The following is a 22921-nucleotide window of genomic DNA, read 5'->3' on the forward strand; positions in this document are numbered from 1 at the left end:
ATTCTAGCATGCCAACTGAAGCGAACACAACTTCAGTTGTCCGTTCACCGTCTTTGTCAACATGTCACTAATCTTTTCAAGTTTCAAAATCCATCTTCCAGAAGAGACGGATAAATGATATCTCAATTGTATGTGCTTTGTCCTGGAATGAAAAGACGGATTCTTTGCTAGATGGATAGCACTTGACTGTCGCAATACAAGATATTGTTTTCTTGTTTCTTGCCTAAATCTTCCAAGAAACTTTGGAGCCAAAATACAAGATATTGTTTTCTTGTTTCTTGCCTAACTCTTCCAAGAAACTTTGGAGCCAAACCATCTCCTTGCTGGCTTCCGTAACAGCGACATATTCTGCTTCAGTTGTGGAGAGAGCAACTATCTGTAGTTGAGAAACCCAACTCACTGCAGTTCCTCCTAGAGTATAGACATACCTTGTAGTGCTCCTTCTGATGTCGACATTTCCGGCTAAGTCAGCATCTACATAGCCTGTCAGTATCATATCTCCACCTTTGAAACAAAGTGCTTTGTTTGTGGTACCCGAAGATATCTGAGGATCCATTTGACTGCTTCCCAGTGTACCTTGCCCGGATTATTCATGTACCTGCTAACAGCTCCCACTGCATGAGTAATATCTGGTCTGGTACAAACCATGGCATACATCAGACTTCCAATTGCTGAGGCATACGACACCTTCACCATGTGTGCACGTTCTTCCTCCGTCTTTGGTGATTGGTCTTTGGAGAGTCTGAAATGAACACCTAAAGGTGTACTTACTGGTTTAGCATCTTGCATGTTGAACCTGGAGAGTACTTTGTTGATGTACTCAGCCTGTGATAACATCAAAGTCCCCGACTTGTGTCTCTCTTGATCCTCATCCCAAGAATCTGCTTTGCAGCGCCCAGATCCTTCATAGCAAACTGCTTCGACAATTTTTGCTTCAAGTGTATAATCTCTTGCATGTCTGAGCCTGCAACGAGCATGTCATCAACGTACAATAATAAAATAATGAAGCTGTTGTTGAACCTCTTGATGTAGCAACAATGATCTGCTTGGCATCTGATAAAACCACTGCTACTCATGAAACTATCGAACTTCTTGTACCACTGTCTAGGAGCTTGTTTTAAACCATACAAGCTCTTCTTCAACCTGCATACCAGGTTTTTCTTGTCTGCCTCTATGAAGCCTTCTGGCTGCCTCATATAGATTTCTTCCTCCAAATCACCATGAAGGAAAGCTGTCTTTACATCTAACTGCTCAAGATGTAAATTCTCTGCAACTACAATTTTCAACACCAGTCTGATTGTAGACAATTTTACGACTGGAGAGAAAATTTCATTGTAGTCAATACCTTCTTTTTGCTGAAAGCCTTTGACAACCAATCTTGCTTTGTAGTGTTTGCTCCCATCGTGCTCTTCTTTGATCCTGTAAATCCACTTGTTGTGGAGCGCTTTCTTGCCTGGTGGTAATTCAGCTAATTCCCATGTCTGATTTGACATAAGCGAGTCCATCTCATCTTTCATGGAAAACTCCCACTTGACTGAATCCTCCACTTGCATTGCTTCATCATAGCACTCTGGTTCACCATTGTCAGTCAGCAACAAGTAGTGTAAAGAAGGAGAATACCGTTGGGTTGGTTTAGGAATTCTGGAGGAGCGTCTCAGTTCTGGTGTGCCTGGTTCTTCTTGAACTGCTTCAGGATTGATCTGAACATCATTTCCAGAAATCTCCTCGAACTCAGCAAATTCCTTTGTTTCAGCTTCGGTATTACTTGATTCTGCGGTTGACCTATCTTTGTACATCACATTTTCATTGAAAATGACGTCTCTGCTTCTGATGATCTTTCGATTTTCGTAGTCCCAAAACCGGTAACCGAACTCATCACCACCGTAACCAACAAAGACGCATTTGTTGGACTTGGCATCAAGTTTACTTCTTTCAGCAGAGTTTATGTGTACATAAGAATACAACCAAACACTCTTAAGTAGAAAGGTTTATTTCTTTCTTGCTCCAAGCTTCCTCTGGTATTCCGCCATCCAAAGGAACTGAGGGCCCACGGTTGATCAAGTAAGCTGCAGTGTTGATAGCTTCAGCCCATAGAAATTTGGGCAATCCGGCGCGTATCCTCATGCTTCTGGCACGTTCATTCAGAGTTCTGTTCATGCGCTCTGCTACGCCATTCTGCTGCGGTGTTATGGGAACTGTTGTCTCCATCTTGATCCCATTGTTTGCGCAGAAATCTCTGAAACTACTGTCTCTGTACTCTCCTCCATTGTCAGACCTCAACCGCTTGACTTTCAAACCAGTCTCATTTTCCACCATGGCCTTCCATTTTCTGAAGGTATCAAGACTTCTGATTTCTTCTTCAGAAAATAACCCACCTTCCTTGTTGAATCATCGATGAAGGTGACATAATATAGTGAGCCTGCAAGAGATGGAACAGGGGATGGTCCCCATACATCAGTATGAACCAATTCTAACCTTTCTACCTTGGGAGTCTTGCCAATCTTTGTAAAACTGACTTTCTTTTGTTTTCCAAAGATGCAATCCTCGCATAGTCCGACATCTACATTCTTTAGATCCGGCGGCTTCCCTTTTGACAGAAGTATCTTCATTCCTTTCTCGCTCATATGGCCGAGCCTTTGGTGCCATAGGTTTGATTTTCCATCAGCATCTGCTACTGCAATGATATTCTCTAAATTGGAGGTTACATAGAGAGTACCGGTCTTCTTACCACGAGCATTGACGAGTGCTCCTTTGGTAATCCTCCATTCACAGCCTGAAAAAGTTGTACTATATCCTTCTCCATCAAGCTGCCCAACAGAAATCAGATTTCTTTTGAGGCCAGGAATATGTCTCACTCCTGTCAGCTTCCAAGTGGTCTGGTTTGACAGCTTTAGTCGGATGTCTCCTTTTTCGACGATCTTCAAGGTTTCATCATCAGCTAGATGAACCTTCCCAAAATCACCACTGACATAGTTCTCCAGATTTCTCGGCATGGGGTGGAGTGAAAAGGCATCACATGTCTCCTCCGTCATGTTGGCAGATTCCTGCGCCGGTATTTTTCTTCGGTGCTCGCAATCTCTTTGAAGTGACCCTTCTTGCCGCAATTATAACAGGTAAAATCTTTATTTTCTGTTCTTGATTTGCCCCTTCTGGATTTTGATCTTCCACGATTTGAATTTGTTTCTGAAGTTCTCCCTCTAGACTCCGTGTGCAAGGCTGAGGAGGTTGATGCTTCACCCGATTCTCTTCGCGAATTTCTTCACTCAATACCAGATCCGAAACATCGTCGAATTTTAATTTGCTGTTTCCCGACGAACTGCTGACTGCTGTAACGTAGCATTCCAACATCTGGTAGAGATGATAAGAGAATTAAGCTCGAACTTCATCATCGAAATCAATTTCCACTGAACCAACTGGGTTGTGATTGTGTTGAGTCATTTAGGTGTTGTGCCACCGATGCCCCTTCCGCCATCCGCAAATTGATAATCGCCTCATCAAATGAACTTTGTTTGAGGCTGATGGCTTCTCGTACATACTGGAGAGAGCCGCCATAAACCCGCCGTGGTCTTTTCCTTTGCTATGTTAAAAGCAACATTGCGGGATAATGTCAGTCGATAACTCCGAGGGCTTGTCTGTCGAGAAAAGCCCAATCTTCATCCTTCATGACCTCTGGTTGCTTTCCTGAGAGAGGTTGATATAGATTTTTCTGGTACAAAAAATCTCAATCTGCATCTTCCAAAAGCCAAAGTCCGCACCATCGAACTTTTCAATTTTCACCTTCCCTTCGTCTGCAGCCATCGCTCCCACTCGAATCTGGCTTCGTTTGGATCGTTTCTGACAATTCTTGCGAATCACCGTGTATTAGAACACCACCGTCGACAAACTCGTATCGCCGACCGAATTTCACTATTCACGAAATTTACTATTCACGTGAGTAAGAGTAACCTCGCAGAAAATTTGACAAAATTCACAACCAAAAGCTCTGATTACCAGTTGTTAGGAAAATAAACCCCAGTACAAGTAATTTCCCTATAACCAGATTAGTGAGAATGCAAAATAAAAGCGGAAAAATAATACCCGAAAATTGATAACGGAGTTCAGCCAATTGTGCTTACGTCTCCGGGCTGCTGCAGATCTTTTACTAAGAGAGAAAATTTACAGGTGTTTACAAAACACTCACTACTCACAAGAAAGCTCTCTAGTATAGGAAGAAAGAAATGTTTTGGGATGATTTTGAAGCTAAATGGGTAAGGGTATTTATAGTAGAAACTTAGGGACTAATCTTTGAAAATACCCTAAAGTGCAATGACTAAAGTGAATTTACCCATTCTTATTTTCAACAAACATCTACCAAAATTTTACCAAACTTTGAAAAACATTTTTCAAAGAAACATTTACCAAACTTTGAAAAAACATTTTCCAAAGTTGGTTGCCAAACATTGAAACTTTTAACATGAAGAAGGTTTGATCTTTTCTTTTTTGGGGGAGGTAAGCTCACTGGTTTTTTTTTCCTTTTTACACTCACAGCCCTTCCAATATCAGATTCAACTCTGATGCCACTATTAGGAAATTTTGAAAGAGCATAACAGAAAAATGAGTGGAGAGAGAACCACTATGATTCATTCTTTTTTAATATTTATACAGCAATACAAAAAACAATCAACAACTACTCCCTTAAATTTTGCAACATGTTTCCTGATTTTTTTAGCTTGAAATAAGTTTCACCACAAATCCAATGACTGTAATTATTTCGGTCAACAACAGTCATTACAAAAACTATTTTGAAAAAAATCAAACAAAATAAGCAACAAGTGTCACAACAAAAGTGTCATCATATCTTCTGCTTGTACGTTTCCAGCAATTTACAACTTCGGTGATTCGAACTCCGATACCGGAAGTTACTTCGCAACATTCGGTCGGATTCCTCCATCTTATGGCGAGACCTTTTTCGGTAAACCTTCTGTTAGGCTTTCTGATGGGCGTCTAATCATAGATTTTATTGGTAAGGGTGGTTTGAAAGTTCGTACTTTTTGTTCTTCTGTTATGTCACCATGTCATGCAACTGTTATTGTTCTTTCTATATCTTCATATATTATATGATCTTTGCAAGCGCACTTCTTGTAGACAAGAAGACCCGAGAGATTTATTTTATTAACAATCTGTGCAGCTAATGAGTTGGAATTGCCATTCTTGAGTGCATGCCTTGATGCAATGGATTCGAACTTCAGACACGGAGTGAATTTCGCAACATCTGCATCAACAATTCAACCGGCCGATGGTAAATTAATTGATGCTGGTTTTAATCCATTATCTCTTGATATACAACTCTCTCAGTTTCAACAACTTCAAGAACGCACCAATGAGCTTTATGATCAAGGTTAGATATGCCTACTTCATGGACTACTCCAGAAAGTGATATGCAGGGTTTATATTTCTTTCATTTATGGCAATGAATAACATCGTGTTTGCTTGTTTATTAGCCAAGAAATCAGATATTACGGATAGGCTCCCTAGACCGAATGAGTTTTCGAAGGCTCTTTACACGTTTGATTCTGGGCAGAATGATCTGGCTTTTGGCCTTGCAACAACTACAGAGGAGCAGGTTAACGCATCCATTCCCAATATAATCAGTCGGTTGGCCACAGCAATAGAGGTATTTTAGGTATCTGCTTCGATTTAAACGACATAAAGTCGAAAAAGATTAAACGACTCGTGTTTACTTTCAGAAACTCTTTCACCAAGGAGCACGATTCTTTTGGATACATAATACCGGTCCCCTTGGCTGCTTGCCTTTTGTTCTCATGAACTCCCCTCCACAGCCTGGGAATACCGACCAAGTTGGTTGCATTAAGTCTTACAATGAGGCGGCTTAAGAGTTCAACAAGCAGCTTAAAGACACGATTTCTCAACTTGAGGCCAAGCTCAATGGTGCAAGGCTTATATATGTGGATATCTACTCAGCTAAATATTCTTTGATTAGTGAAGCAAGTAAATATGGTGTTTTAAAGTTCTGTAACATTTTATTCTCTCTAAATAAGAGTGAGCTTCACTGATTCAAGTTTTCATCAATGACAACCGTATATGGCTCGGTGACTGCAAGCTTTGTTGATCCTTTTATATTTTGTTGCGGCGATTATCGGGTCATATGCGGGACGACAGCAGTGGTGAACGGTACTGAAATCTCTGAGACATCTTGCAGTGATCCGTCTAAACACATTAGTTGGGATAGCGTTCATTATACCGATGCTGCTAACTATTTGGTGGTCAATAGGATTCTGAATGGCTCTCTTTCAGATCCTCCACTTCCTATATCTGAAGTTTGTCTGTAACCTCACATTTCATGTCGTGTAATAAAAATTAAGCTAATGAGTTTGATTATCATGATAAAGTGATGTATTTATTACGATCGAAAAATTAAGTGACTTGTTTATAATTCGAAGCTCAGTGTGGATGATATTCATCAGAGTTTATTTTATGTTTCCTTGCTGGCGGTACAATCTATGAGCAACAAATTTGCTCAATATTTTAATCCCAACTTGCAAATATTAAATTAAAAGTAAAACAAAATTTGTCTGATATAGATTTGCCTTCTCCGGTTCCAGGATTGAAGATTAACGGATCATGCGGATCAAATTCTATAGTTGACTCTCAACTCTCAATCTACAACTATTACTAGATCCTCTCCATTTTTCTTTTCCCACAAAGGATAATCTGAAGCTCCCATCTAAGGTACATTTCTTAAGCTCCCTTCTTACCTTTATATCTTCTGCTTCTTTCCCGAATCTATAATAGAATCATGTTCAAATGTGTGTGTGTGTTTTGAATTTTTATCTTTGGAATTACTAGCAGAAAATTTCTGGGTTTGAGGACATAATCATTGTAGTTTTCTGTTTACTACTATTTAATTCTCGATTAAAGGTGTGACTGGTTTTTAGGAACCCCTGCTGGTATTAACCAGAAGAAGAGTGTAATGGCAGTGGCAATCATTGTACTACTTGTGGCTTCACTGCTTAGTTCATCCCGTGCTTGTCATTTTCCAGCAATTTACAACTTGGGCGATTCAAACTCCGATACAGGAAGTGTCTCCGCAACATTTGGTCGGGTTCGTCCCCCTTTCGGAGAGACTTTCTTCCGTAAACCTGCTGGTCGGTATTCCGATGGGCGTCTAATCATCGATTTTATAGGTAAGGGTGGCTTTATTCACTTGGCATAGACAGTTGGGAACCCTTGTTTTTGCTTTATCTTGAAACATCATATTTGCGCGTGTTTACGGAGTCAAGTTCAGTTATGACACCATGTCATGGACCAGCTTTTGTTGTTTTTATATACATCCACAGATGAGATGATACCTGCAAATCCACACCTATTCTAAACAAGAAGACCTGAGAGACTTTATTTTTGGTATCAATCCGTGCAGCTAATGAGTTGAAAATGCCATTCTTGAGTGCCTACCTTGATGCAATAGAATCGAACTTCAGTCACGGAGCGAATTTTGCAGCGAGCGGATCAACGATTCAACCAGCCAATGGCAAATTAATTGGTGCAGGTTTTAACCCCTTATCTCTTGATATACAGCTCTTGCAGTTTCAACAACTTAAAGATCGCACCAATGAGCTTTACGATCAAGGTTAGATATGCATACATTATGGAATCGATATGCTGTTTCTAAGAAAGGTTTATATCTCCTTCATATATGGCCAAAGGATAACATTTTATACTTGCTTGATTTTTTAGCCAAGAATCCGGATGTTACAGATAGGCTCCCGAGACCGAATGAGTTTTCAAAGGCTCTTTACACGTTTGATTGTGGACAGAACGATCTGCATTATGGCCTTAAAACAACTACAGAGGAGCAGGTTAAGGCATCCATTCCCGATATAATCAGCCAGTTCACGACAGCAATTGAGGTATTATTTCATATGCTACTTGTTAATTGTGGTGATCTGCTTCGATTTAGACGACACAAAGTCCGAAAAGTCATGGTGGTGTATATTTTCAGAAGTTCTATCACCAAGGAGCAAGAATGTTTTGGATACATAATACCGGTCCCATTGGATGCTTGCCTGTTTTTGTCCTAAATTCCCCTCCAGAGCCCGGAAATGCCGACCAAACTGGCTGCATTAAGTCTTACAATGAGTTGGCTAAAGAATTCAACAAGCAGCTTAAAGACTGGATTTCTCGACTTAGAGCCAAGCTCCATGGTGCAAGGCTTACAAATGTGGATATCTATTCAGCTAAATATTCTCTAATCAGTGAAGCACATAAATATGGTACGTTTGACCCTCATCAACCTTAGCAGTGCTCTAACATTTTCATTTCCCGCCGAACATACCAACATCAATATTCGACTTGGTGACTGCAGGCTTTGTGGACCCTTTCATTAACTGTTGCGGGCACTTTGGCGATTATCCCGTCGAATGTGGGAAGTCGAGCGTGGTGAACGGTACTGAAATCTTTGGAGCTTCTTGCAGTGATCCATCTAAACACATTAGTTGGGATGGCACTCATTATACTGAAGCTGCAAACCATTGGATAGCCAATAGGATTTTGGATGGCTCATTCTCGGATCCCCCAGTCCCTATAACCAAAGCTTGTCTCTAAAGCTCACATATTGTGTTTGTGTACAAATATTGAGCTCAATTAAGCTCTTTTACTTGATAAAAGAACGATCTTGAATTAGATTATTCAAGTAACTTAAGAACATTCTTTAATGCTCAATGCGTAACAGCAAATCTAAGATTATTGTTCATAATTCCACAATTTTCTCAGCATTCAAGTAACTTAAAGACTCACATTTGTTTCAGTTTTCTACATGAGATTAAAAAAAATCAGAGAAAATAAACTATTTTTCTATAAAGTAATATCTATTTAAAATCTTTATTATTCATTAATAATACACATCTTACAAATACATTTGCTCGAAGTCGGAGAGAATAACACTCCAAAAAGGAACTGCTTTTCACGCCCAACCCATGTGTTTTTTTTAGATTAAGCTATAGGTGATTATAAAGTAATATATATTCCACCAATCTATGTATTTTAATTAAGGGTAAACTACTTCAAATACCACTCACCTTTAGGCTCGGGCTCGTTTATGTTACTAACGTTTTAATTTTGCCAATTTTAACACTAACTTTTAAGTTTAATTGCAATTATGTCACTCCACTGTTAATGGATTAACGGCGCGATGACATGACATCTCCATGCCGTGACATTGCTGATGTGACTCTCTCACCAAAACGACGTCGTTTTGGCATGACTATGTTTGATGCTAAAAAATTCAAAACGACGTAGTTTTATTTGAGAAAATTTAATAAAATTATGCTTTTGAGGGAATTTGAACTCATGGCATTTTGAATTCAAAAACAAGGTTTAACCACTACACCAACATAAAGATTTGATTTAATTTTACATACATAATATACATAAAATTAGTCATAATTCCAAAAGTCGCTTTCTAAAAATCCCATGAAATTATTAAAATTCTCAAAAAACACCTAAAATTCTAAAAAATCTCAAAAAAATTCCTAAATTTCTAAAAATCTAAAAAAAACATAACTCTAAATCGTAATCCCTAAAAATCATAAGATTCACTTTTTTAGGGAGTTTATATTTTTTTGGTAATCCCTAAATTCAATTTAAAAAATAAATCTTATGATTTTTTGGAATTACGATTTAAAGTTTATGATTTTTTATAATCCCTAAATCCAACTCATATACTATTTCACAACCAGGTGAAATTCTAATAAAAATAGGGGAAATTCTTTAAATAATAATTAACAGTGCTTAAACCTTTGGAAAAGGGAAAGTTATTGAAAATTTTCATTCAATTACATCCTTTGATAAATCAAACTAATTAATTTTTAAGATATTATTATGCAATACAGTCTGATTCTATTATGTAATAATTATAATACTTCTAATATTTTTTATAATTTTCCTAAAAATTCAAATTAAACAAATAGTTTTTAAAAATGTTGCATCATAATTGTCGGAACCGTCTTTCGGTTGGACCCGAAATTGTGCTTCGACTTAGGAAAATGGATTAGGAGTCGCCACCGATCATTTTTTTTTAAAAATAAATAGGTTGATCGGATACCTTATTTCTTACCTGATCTGCATCGTGCCATAGATGTGTCGGATTCGGGAGTCGGTTACAGTCAAGGAAGGGTTAGCACCCTTGAACTGCCCTTTCGGTACTACGTAATTTCCAGTCGTCTTAAGTTAAGAAAATTGAAAGTTTAAATTGAAAGGTAAAATTGTGATTCAAATTACTTATCTCCAATTTATTTGAAAAGTGTACCTTTTAAAAGTCGAGAATATGTTAGAGAGAAAAAAAAGGGTAAAGAGGATCAATAAGATAAAGAGAATAAAATAAAAATAAAATAAAATAAAGAGAAGAATAATGAATAAATGGAATAGATAAGATGAAGAAAGAATAATAATAAATACATAATATATATAGTAACGTAAAAAAGAAAAACCTCACATCAAAGTATTAATAAAATAAAAGAAAATATATAGATATAATAATAATATTTAAATAACTCTCCCCTCATAGAAAGTTAGGGGAAGAAAATTTGCTTAGATGAGGACAAAGGGGGCCCGAGTAATGATATTTCAAAGGTTATGTTAGATAATATATATATATATATTATATATATATATATATATTAATATAAATGATAATAGATAAGAGTAAAAAAGAAATAAAAATAATATAATGTAATTGTAATAAAAACCAAAATATATATATATTATATATATATATATATATATAATTATAAGATATTATAATAGTAATAAAAACCAAAAAATAATAAAAAAAGAATAATAGGAAAAATATATACGATTATAAGTACTTTGAATATATATATATATATATATATATATATATATATATATTAATAATAGGATAATGAAATATTACAAAAATATACGTATATGTAAAAAAATAGAAAAAATAATAAGGGTTAAATTGAATTAAAAAGCAAGTTGGGTGGCCAAATTAAAACAAAATCAGAGTTTTAAAATTGAGTTTGGGATCAAAATAACATAACTTTAAAATTGGAGGGACCAAAAAGGGTGGTTTACTCTATATTTTCTAAAAACACGCGGGTCAAGGATCTCTTAGGTTGGGTCATTGGGTCTAATGGGCTTAATATATAAGCTTAATTTTTTTTTTAAATTTCATTTCCTCTCTTCTCTACACCGAACCCCTCTTTTCTTCTCTCCATTTTCTCTGCCCAGTTCATGTGTTCTTGATGAACACATGAACAACACCACCAATTCCAGATTTCAGCCATCGTTGCCACCTCGCTGGCCGCCGTTGATCGGCGGTAAAAATAAAAAAGTTTTCATTTTTTCAAAAGATTTTCACACCCTTATTCCAAAAATGCGATTTGTTTTTGAAAAATAGCCTCTAAGTAGTGTAGATCTGAAGTTAAAGCTTCGAGAACTCCCTTTTGGTCATTGGCTCAAAATGTTTTTCTTTGGGGTTTTCAAGCACAAAATGCGAGTAACAACACAAGCAAGTGAAGAAAATAACACGAAAGGTAAAAGCTTTCACCTTTTTATTGCTCCTAACCATTTACAATAGCTTCGAAATAACTCTTTCTTTGCTCGTATTTTTCTGGTATTTTTCGTGTGTATTGTGTGTAACTTGTTTGATTTACGAGCTTATTTATATACAAAAATGCTATTTTTAGATTAATTTGAGTCCTAATCAAACTCTGACTCTGTTGGTTGTTGGTGTCCCATACATGCACGCCGGTTGGAGGCCGAGAATGGTGGGATTGTTGCGTGGTTGTGGATGAGTCCTGGGTACCCACGACGTTGCTGTGTTGCGTGAGATGCATGGGTGGCGAGGAGTCCACGGTGGATGGAGTGTGGCGCTGATGGAGCTTGGAACTAGGGTTTTAAAAACCCTAGTTTTCTGCGGTTTGGGTTACGAGCTTGGACCAACTGGGCTGCTGACTTGCATTTGGGCCACCCGTCGGGCCTGGAGAAAAAATGTAATAAAAAATAAATCAATATTTATATATATAATGTGTGCTTAACATAATATATAAATATTGCAACATATATGGGGCGAAATTGTGTGTCTACATCTGCCCCTCTTTGTTCATTATCGTGTATTGAAAATAGAGCAAAGATTAAAAGACACACATTTCGGTCACGTCGAATATCCTCTGTCGTAGAGTTGAAATCCGATATCGAAACTGGTTTGTCACTATAAATTGAAATATGAAATGACTCCTTCGCCGTGAAGTTGAGCTTGGGAATTGGATATCCTTCGTCGTGAGGTTGAAATCCAATGAAAGTTGCGTTGTTTCGAGGCCAATATCATTCGCTGTGAAGTTGAAATTGACTCTGAAACTGGGAAGTTTATTGACAGACACTCCTTCTTTGAATTGGATATCCTTCGTCGTGAAGTTGAAGTCCAATCTAGAGATAGATGCTGCTTGTGTGGACGATTCCCTTTGTCATGAAGTTGAAACCGCAGGTGGCCCATTCGTCATGAAGTTGAGCCTGGTAATTGGATATCATTCGTCATGAAGTTGAAATCCAAGTAAGTTGAATTGTTTCGAGTCCAATATCCTCCGCCGTGAAGTTGAAATTGGCTATGGAACTGGGAAATTGTTTGTTGATAGCCAGTCGCCCCTTCGTCATGAAGTTGAGCTTGTGTTGTCTTGAGTCTAATATCCTTCGTTGTGAAGTTGAAATTGACTCTGAATGAAATTGAAAAGTTTCTTGTTGACAATCAGCCGCCCTTTCGTTGTGAAGTTGAGCTTGTGTTGTCTTGGGTCTAATATCATTCGTTGTGAAGTTGAATTTGGCTATGAAATTGGGAAGCCCCTTCGTCGTGAAGTTGAGCCCCAAATGGCACGATATCCTCCATCGTGGAGTTGAAATCGTGGATGTGTGGGTACAATATCCTCCGTCATGGAGTTGAAATCGCGGATGGCTCCTTCGTCGTGAAGTTGAGCCTTGACTTGAATATCCTTCGTCGTAAAGTTGAAATCCAAGTATTGTATGTTGCGGGTGGACACGATTCCCTTCGTCGTGAAGTTGAAACTGTGGATGACCCATTCGTTGTAAAGTTTGGCTTCGAGCTAGATATCCTTCGTCGTGAAGTTGAAATCTACTCTCGAGCAAATTCTGTCATTTCGAGTCCAATATCCTTCGTTGGGAAGTTGAAATTGGCTCTAGCTAAAACCTGCAAAGTGATGCATATATGCGATGGATGCAATGCTATTAGGTATGCCTAAAATACATATGCAACATATGTTATTTTGGGCTCTGGAGAGAAATCTCGATCTTCGTTTGCATGTATGGAATCTTGATTCTGGAATTTTGAAGTTCTGATCCCTGATCTTAAATTCTTCAAATATTCAAATCTGATGCGCACATTCTATTTTGCTTCTTGATTGGAAATGCTTCTCGACCATATGTGCATGAGCCTTGATTGACTTCAGGTACCTGTACTTTTCAATGAATCTTTGTACAGTAATATGCGATTATCTCTTGCAAAAATAAATAAATCATTAGGTTTAAATTCAATTCAAGATGCTCAAAATGAATTGATTTAGAGAAAAAGATTGTTTTTATTCATAAGGGAGATAATACATGACAAACATTTTGAACAATGAATACATGATGAAGTATGAGATCTCGATAATGTGGGCACTTCTGAGCTGAAAAGTCGTCAGGTGACTTTGAACGCAGCCTTTACCAAGGGATCTTTGAAAATATGACAATATTCTGGAGAGTGCAACCTCTCTCCGACTCATTGAGTCTGCAGAAGATTTAGATGCCGGGATGTTTCCACTGTCTGGATTTTTTGAACTGATATCCAAATCGCCCTTTCGGGTTTTCAACTTGGACCCCTCCTTGGTTGCAAGACGCCCTTTGCGGGTTTTTATCTTGAACCCACCTTATTTCTTTTTCTTTTTTCTTTTTCTTTTTTCTTTTGTTCTTTTTCTCATTTTTCTCTCTTTTTTTTTCAATTTAGGGCGCCCTCTCGGGTTTTCACCCTAAACGTTTTTTCTCTTTTTTGTTTTTTCTTTTTCTTTTTCTTTCTTCGACTTAAGACGCCCTTTCGGGTTTTCATCCTAAGCGAAATAATTTTTGACTACATCCGAGTTGATGGGATGTGGCAGTTCAGGTCCTTCCATTTCAGCCAGGACAAGAGCTCTTCCTGAGAAGGCCTTTTTCACGACATAAGGTCCTTCATAATTTGGCGTCCATTTTCCTTGGAAATCTTTCTGGACTGGCCAAATTCCTTTTAGCACCAGATCTTCTTCGTGGAATATTCTCAGGCGCACTTTTTTGTCATGTGCTCGGATCATTCGTTTCTGATAGATTTGACCATGATGAATGGCTCTCAGTCTCTTTTCATCTATCAGATTAAGCTGATCATATCTAGATTGTACCCACTCTACATCATCCAGTTTGACTTCTGTCAAGACCCGGAGTGACGGAATCTCTACTTCAATGGGTAGCACTGCTTCCATTCCATAAGCTAGTGAAAATGGAGTTTCCCCAGTTCGTACCGAGGTTCGATAAGCGAACAAAGCAAAAGACAACTTCTCATGCCAGTCTTTGTAAGTTTCAGTCGTTTTCTCCACTATCTTCTTAATGTTTTTGTTTACTGCTTTTACTGCTCCGTTTATCTTTGGTTTGTAAGCAGTGGAATTGTGATGTTTTATGTTGAACTGTTCACAAGCAGCATTCATCATCTTGTTGTTCAAGTTTGTAGCATTATCGGTAATGACCATTTTAGGTAGACCATACCGACATATAATCTCTTTCTTCAGAAACTTGCAAATAGTAGACTGAGTGACACTGGCGTATGATGCAGCTTCTACCTATTTTGTGAAGTAATCGATGGCTATAAGGATGAAACGGTGACCATTTGAAGCCTTCGGATGGATTTGCCAAATAACATCCATGGCCCACACAAAGAAAGGTCAGGGCGACGTCATTACATGAAGTGGATGAGGTGGAACATTGATTTTATCTCCGTAAATTTGACATTTATGACATCTTCTAGCATAGTTGATGCAATCACTTTCTAGTGTGGACCAACAATATTCGCATCTCATTATTTGTCTTGACATCATATGTTCATTTACATGTGCTCCACAAACTCCATCATGTACTTCTTCTACTATCATTTTTGCCTCTTCAGCATCGACGCACCTTAACATGACTTGATTATGACTTTTCTTGTATAAAACCTCTCCGTCAAGGATGTATCCAACTGCCAGCCTTCTAAGGGTTCTCTTATCGGTTTCGGTGGCTTCTTCTGGATAACTCTGATGCTTGATATACTGCAGAATGTCGTAGTACCAAGGCTTAGTGTCTTTCACTTCTTCAATTTGGTAACAATGAGCTGGGTACTCATACGACTGCATGTTAATTGTCATCATTTCATACTCCCCGCTAGCATTGAATGTGGCTGCCAAGGTAGCTAAAGCGTCAGCCACTTGATTTTCTTCTCTAGGAATGTAGTGGAAGGTGACTTCATCATATTCTTTGAACAAATCTAGTATTAGTCTCCAGTATTCCATCAACTTTGTATCCTTGGTTTCTCATTCTCCATGGAGTTGATAAATTACTAATGTTGAATCTTCGAATATCCGCAAGGTCTTTACGCTTTGCCCCAGTGCAGCTCGGATTCCTAAGACACAGGCTTCATACTCTGCCATGTTATTGGTGTAATCGAAGTTCAATTTACTGGTAAATGGGTAGTGATTCCCTTCTGGAGAAATCAGGATTATCCCGATGCCATGTCCTAATGCATTTGATGCACCATCGAAATGCATTCTCCAGGAACTATCCGTTGAAGTACTTGCTTCTTCTAAGGATATAACCATCAAGTCTTCATCTGGAAAATCAAAGTACAATGAATCGTAATTCTCATCGGTTTTACTAGCCAAGAACTTTGATATGGCACTTCCTTTGATTGCTTTTTGGCTCACGTACTCTATGTCAAATTCAGACAAGAGCATCTGCCATCGGGCTAACCTTCTAGATAGAGAATGTACACCCATCATGTACTTCAGGGGATCTAACTTGGAAATCAGCCAAGTAGTGTGGTACAACATGTATTGTCGGAGTCTTTTTGTGGCCCATACTAAAGCACATCAAACCTTCTCGATAGGAGGATATCTGACCTCGCAATCGGTGAACTTCTTACTTAAATAATATATAACTCTTTCCTTCTTTCTGGATTCATCATGTTGACCTAGGACACACCCCATGGAGTTCTCGAATATGGAGAGATACAAGAACAGAGGTTTGCCCGAGATAGGGGACATCAGAATATGAGAGTGAGACAAATACTCATTTACTTTCTCGAACGCAATCTGGCAGTTTTCATCCCATGCTCCTGGATCGTTCTTTCGGAGTAGACGAAAGATTAGGTCACACTTGTCGGTTAACTGAGATATAAATCGTGCTATGTAATTTAATCTACCATGAAAACCTCGAACCTCCTTCTGTGTTCATAGGAGAGGCAGATTTTGGATAGCATTGACTTTATCGGGATCGACTTCGATGCCTTTTCTACTGACCATGAAGCCTAATAGTTTCCCGAATATTACCTCGAAGGTACACTTGCTAGGGTTCAATCTCAGTTGGAACTTCCTCAATCTCTGGATGAGCTTCCTCAGATTCTCAACATGTTTATTCTCGGTTTGTGCCTTGACAATCATGTCGTCGACATAAACTTCTATCTCTTTGTGCATCATGTTGTGGAACAGGGTCACCATAGCTCTCTGATATGTTTCCCCAGCATTCTTCAGTCTGAAAGGCATAATCTTGTAGCAGAAGGTTCCCCACATCATGACGAACATGGTTTTCTCAATGTCTTCAGGATGCATCTTGATCTGGTTATATCCAGAAAATCCATCCATGAATGAAAAGAAAGCGTTCTCGGCTGTATTGTCTACCAACATGTTAATGTGAGGTAGAGGAAAGTTGTCTTTAGGGCTTGCCTTGTTAAGGTCCCGGTAATCAACACACATACGAACCTTCCCGTCTTTCTTCAGAACTGGCACTATATTGGCCGCCCACTCTGGATACTTAGCCACTTGAAGAAAACTGGCATAAAATTGCTTCTTGACTTCTTCTTTGATCTTAAGGAGCATTTCTGGTCGCATCCTTCTCAGTTTCTATTGCACGGGTTTGCATTCTGGCTTAATTGGCAGTTTATGAACTACCATATCTGTGTCTAGTCCCGTCATTTCTTGATATGACCAGGCGAACACATCTCTATACTCCTGAAGTAAGAATATCATGTTTTGTCGTGCTTCATCCGTGAGAGTCGTGCCGATTCTAACCTCCTTTTTATCCTCTTTAGTACCCAGATTCAAGACTTCGGTAGTCTCATCATGTGGCAATATTTGTTTATCTTCTCTTTCCACCATTCTCAACAATTCGGTAGGCAAGTTGTACTCCTCTTCAGTGTCGCATTCATCGAATTCCCCTATACAAATGGTCGTTTCAAAATCTACCTTCAGATCAGGATCATCAGTGCCTGCATTATCGTTATCTAGGGTCCTGAAGGAACAAAGAAGATATGGGTGTGTGAGAGAAAATGTCCCACACGAAATAGTCAAAGAATTAAATTTAAAAGAAAATGGAAATGAAGTGTTGGAATGAAGAAAACAGACAGTCAAAGAATTAAATTTGAAAGGAAATGGAAATGAAGTGTTGGAATAAAGAAAATAGACAATGAATTCGAAAAGAAATGAAAGAAAATTTGTTTTCCATAGACATAGGAAAAAAATGCATCATTTATTGAAATTAAACCAAATGTTTATTCACCCTTACAAAAGATCACCTATTGCCTCGGGTATAGGCAAATAGGGATGTTTGAATATTACTCTGAAAGATTCTTGTAAACCACCGGTAATTCTTCCACCGTCCAGCTGCTAGGCACGAACTTAGGTGGCAGAGGGCATATCCCAGATATATCTTTGTTGTCAACATCTTCTGTGGTCACGACATTGATGCATCTTCCAGAGTCACTTCTAACTCGGATGTGGTGGTTTCAAACACATAACCACCTGACTTAAATGTGCGATAAAAAGGCGGGAATGCCATGGGTTCCCGTTGAAGTTCACCTCCAGTTAACTTGGCTAGCCTTCTTTCTCGGTTCTTCTGGACTTCCTTCCTCTTTTCATGGTAACTGGCCTAAAAAACTGAGCCCAAACTGATCTAACTTCAAAACAGAAAGGACTGGATTGATCTTTCCTTGTAGTAACTTCCCAAATCCTCTTCCGGTCTTGGCGCCTCATCCCAAGGTTTGCTTGATTTCCATCTTAGTGCACTGGGATAGTCGAGGTTTAGGAATCCTTTTTTCTTCTGCCACGAATGTGGCATTCACGAATTCTAAGGAGCAGAATGACCACTCCACCACTTCCTCATCTACTTCGATGTATGGGGTTTCTGTGGTCACACTTGCCACTATATCTTCCTCAGCATTGATAATTACTAAGGCCCCATCAATAACAAATTTAACTTTTTGGTGCAGCGTGGAGGGTGCTGCACCTGCTTGATGAATCCATGGCCTTCCCTAAAGACAGCTATAGGACGGCATGATATCCATCACAAGGAACTCAACATCATAGGTGGCTGGTCTGATGGTCAACGGTACCTCGATCTTACCAACTACCTCTCATTTAGTCCCATTAAATGCTCGGACCACGTTCTGGCAAGCTCTCATATGAGAGGTATCTATTGGCAGCCTCTTCAATATCACCAAAGGTACCACTTTCAGGGTCGAGTCATTGTCAATCAATACACTCGATAAAGCATGCCCCTTGCAATACGTAGTAATATGCAGTGCCTTTGTTGGACCTCTTCCTCCGGATGGAATCTCATCATCTGAAAACGAGATGAGATTATCAGCTTGAATATTGTTCACCAGTCGATCCATCTTACTGACTGGTATGTCTTGTGGCACGAACGTTTGATTAAAGACCTTCAACAGTGCTTCTTGGTGTACCTCTGAGTTTAAAAAATTGTGCTAGAATTGAAGTACGCGTAGGTAAGTTCTGGAGCTGTTCTATAATGTTGTACTCGATGTGCTTCAAGATCTTAAGGAACTCTTTAGCTTCTTCCTCCTTTATAGGTTCATTGACAACTAGTGCATCTTCTTTGAATGGCTCAAGTGGTCTTTGCCCCACTTTGCTATCACATCATTTGGAAGTACTCACATGGCATTCGTACTTCCATGGCACTTGTCGATTGTCCTTGCATTGAAAAGGTCGAGGTGCTGTGATCACCACCTTGGCTGGTGTTGTTACTGTCATATTTGCGTTAGGGGTAATTATCAAAGAACTACCCCTACCAAATCTTCTGTCTGATGATTCTCCGGTGGCACAAACATCTGCTTCCAAAGAATCTTGAATTTCTTCATAAAATTTCAGCTCTTTTCGGTCCATCATGAGCTGGACTATTGATTTAAATTCTGGGCACTCTTGCACATTATGCCCTTTTCGTTGTGGTAACTACAATGGTTACCATCTTCAATCCTTGTTGCACATGAATGGTGTGTAAGAATCCCCGCCTTTACCATTTGGCTCCATATCCAAGCAAAATGAGTTTTAACTTTCGAAACACAAGTTTTGAGCCCCTGCACATCTCCATGATATTCACAGTAGGCGTTCTCGTCAAACCATTTTGAATAGGGGGCTTTATCGGATCCATAGGATAGGGTGACATCGTGTGAATGTCAAAGAGTTGTTGATTTAACTCTTTATATGTCATGGGAATGGGATCAAACTGTTCTCTTTCCCTTTCTCTTCTTGGTTCTCTCTGAGTTTGGTTAGAAGTACCGGATGGTACAGCTGCATTTGTTTTTGAACTTGAGATCGTAACACCTTTGCTAGCGTTGTAGGTGTTGACATTGTTGATCTCGCGGTCCTTGTTCTTCACGGGAGGTTTTCCACTGGAGTCACCTCCCTAAATCTTTCCTTGCTTTATGACCAGTTCAACTATCTCACCAGCCATAACCAGATCTGAGAAACTTCCCGATGTGATTACCACCAGGTGTCCGAAGTAAGGTGTCTTCAGGGTCTGTACAAATACCTTTCTAGTTTTCTTTTCATCCAAGAGTGGATGAACATGCACATATAAATCCCTCCATCTCTGTGCGTACTGTCGGAAACTTTCGTTATGCTTCTTTTCCAGGCTCTGCAGCATAACTTGGTATGGTCTCATATCATTAATATGTTTGTACTGCTCTAAGAAAGACTTGGCTAAGTCTTTCCATGTCTTGATATAAGTTCGGCTGAGCTGGTTGTACCATCAGATAGCTGAACCGGACAAGCTCTTCTGAAAGCAGTGGATTAAGAGTTGGTCATTTCCCCTGTACCCTGTCATCTTCCGACAGAACATAGTGATATGGGCCGAAGGGCAGCTGTTCCCGTCGAACTTCTCAAACTCCGGGACCTTAAAATTTGGTGGAAGCACCAAATCTGGGACTAGGCTCAGCTCCATTGCGTCCACTCCATAATAATCATGGTCTCCTTGGACCATCTTCATCTGATCTTCCAGCATTCTGATTTTTTCTTCCATCTTTTTTGCCTTATCCTCATCATCGAAATCCGGGATATTATAATCATCCGGATGATTGTCAAGATCGGTTGTGGAAGTTTATAAATTTGTAACAATTTTTCCTTTGGTGGAAGATGAGTCACCTTGCAGTCATGGTAAGATCTAGGATGAGACAACCACCTGTGGGGTCGGTGGTATGGTTATCCCCTCAGATGCACCTACTCTGGGTGCACTTGCTTGTTGTTGTAAACCAGATAACTTAGCCACGATCTGGTCGACTAAGGACTCCGTGCTTTTCTTGATGGATTCTATGGTACTTTGACTGTTCTGAGCCATTTTGTCCTCTATCTCTTTCTGCAGTATTGCCATGTTCTCTTCGATCTTCTCGATTCTGGCCTCCATTTGTCTCTTTTTTTCTCGAGTATTGTGCGGGTGATGCGTATCTAATGCTTGCGGTGGTAAGCTTGGTGTCTAAGACATGTTCTGTTAGTTAATACGAATGTAAAAACATAGAAAATATAAAATAAAAAAACAAACATGAAATGTAAAATGCAAAATATACAATGTATGATGTATGCAATTTAGAGGCATTGATCCAAAAAAGTGTCCATTATTATAAATAATCCTTATTCAGACAAAAATGTTTTATCTTTTAAGAGACAAAAACAAATTAAAGGTACATTCGGACTAAATCCTCTAGACCCCGAACAGCTTCTAGTAGGTTGACAAGTCTTCTGCCTTCATCTCTCACTAATTGAATGCCTTGTCGAACCACTCCAGCTTCCCTTGCCAGGCCGTGAGGATGACAGGCTACTTTTTGCACCTGATCCAGGAAATCTCGGATGGTTGCGTCTCTGGCCATTACCCTTCGTTGTACTTGCTCCCAACGAAAACGCTACTGTAATCCTATGTCGAAGGGCACTACCTGAAGCTCATTTGCTTGCCTCTTGAATCGATCTACAATAGTTTCTAACTCAGCTATTGTCTTGCTATCTTTTTCATGTTGCTTCTCTAAGTCAACCACCCGGAATCTCAAGCGTTCGTTCTGATGTTGACTGTCTACTAAGCGCCTTTGAGCAGCCTTCAACTGTTCCTTCCAAGCTCTTTCATCAGGTCTCTCGAACTTCCTTTTCAGACTGTGAGCTTCGTCTTTCCAGTATTCAAATGTTACTTTCAACTTGAAGTTATCATTGACTTTATGTTGATACCCCTTTCTCAAATCTTCGAGCTCAAAACAGACTCTTTTCTGTTCTCTTTCCAGTTTGTATGCTTTATCTTTCTGAGAATCGACTTCTAGCTTCCACTAATAACGTTCATCTTCAAGTTCCTTAACCCTTTGCTTCAGCTCATTATTCACAGCTTCAAACTCTACCTTGGCTATCTCAAGTCCAGAAGAGACAGGCCTGAGATGTTCCTCCATAGTTCGGGTGTCTTCATAGTTTGGCATCGGGATGTTATCATTTTTTCTCAATCTTCGCCACTCCACATAATCCAGAGTAAGCATGTCTCTGGCAGAAACAACATCCATTCGAAATACTTTCTTCTATGACTCAGCTGCTTCCTTGATCATCTTCTTATAGCTGTCACCGCTATACACAAACTCTGATTTAATTAATCCGCATGTTGCGGGGACAAACTGACGTGCCCAATACTATCTCAGTGCCAACAACGGAGCATACCCAACTGCACCCAAAAGTCCAAGTAAGGTCATAGTATCAGAATCCCCACACTGGAAAAGAACGTCACCGAGGAACAACTAGGGGGCTTTCCAGGTAATATCCCGATCCTGAAGATGTGTAAAAATTTTCATCCACTTTTCCTTTGAAGTACCTTCATGTTATTTCATTGTGATGAACTCTCCCAAAGGAGAATATGTGGTGCTAAATCGGCAGTAGGCAACCACGTTAGTCTTCTAGAAGTGGCTGTGAATCCAGACTTGAAGGAGCTGAACACACCCAATGAACCTGCCTCCACCGGCTCTTCTGCAATGATTAAGAGACCAAAATGTCTCGGCTAAGATGGTTGATGTTGGGTTGACTCGTTTCGGAAGTTGTTCAAACAGCTCCACCACAGCTACATCAATGCACCTCAAAGCTTTCGGAAAGATAATCAAAACGTACATACCCAGTGCAAACAAGTCTATAGTCTTCCACTCATCAGGGTGGTTTTTCATTAATTGCTTTATGTGGAACCATTCAATTCCTTCCCCATTGCCTCTGCACTGTCCGATCAATTACCCATTTCTCTTATACTCTTGCAACCCTGGTCAGTGTATTCTTAAAAGGCTGACTTTTAATGTGTTTGATGTAGTCTCGCTCCAGTTTGATGTTTTCACAGTGTAATAGTGTAG

General features: G+C 39.2%; 1 protein-coding gene and 1 pseudogene across 1 annotated transcript; both read left to right on the forward strand.

Moving 5' to 3' along the window:
* Positions 1-3604: 3604 nt before the first annotated feature.
* LOC120173737 lies at positions 3605-6329 on the forward strand (annotated as a pseudogene).
* A 309-nt stretch (positions 6330-6638) lies between these two features.
* Positions 6639-8601, forward strand: LOC120170964 (GDSL esterase/lipase At5g14450-like). Its single transcript, XM_039178793.1, has 6 exons — positions 6639-6729; positions 6936-7184; positions 7418-7627; positions 7735-7907; positions 8000-8270; positions 8363-8601. The coding sequence occupies exons 2-6, from the start codon at positions 6971-6973 to the stop codon at positions 8599-8601; spliced, it is 1107 nt and encodes a 368-aa protein (XP_039034724.1). The 5' UTR covers positions 6639-6729; positions 6936-6970.
* Positions 8602-22921: the final 14320 nt, after the last annotated feature.

This window comes from Hibiscus syriacus, unplaced genomic scaffold (genome assembly GCF_006381635.1).
Source record: "Hibiscus syriacus cultivar Baekdansim isolate YM2019G1 unplaced genomic scaffold, ASM638163v2 tig00003041_pilon, whole genome shotgun sequence".
Lineage (NCBI taxonomy): Eukaryota > Viridiplantae > Streptophyta > Magnoliopsida > Malvales > Malvaceae > Hibiscus > Hibiscus syriacus.

Coding starts and splice junctions, on each gene's coding strand:
- LOC120170964 (XM_039178793.1), top strand. CDS start 6,971: ATGGCAGTGGCAATCATTGTACTACTTGTGGCTTCACTGCTTAGTTCA. Junction 7,185..7,417: donor TCTAATCATCGATTTTATAG/GTAAGGGTGGCT, acceptor CAATCCGTGCAG/CTAATGAGTTGAAAATGCCA. Junction 7,908..7,999: donor AGTTCACGACAGCAATTGAG/GTATTATTTCAT, acceptor GTATATTTTCAG/AAGTTCTATCACCAAGGAGC.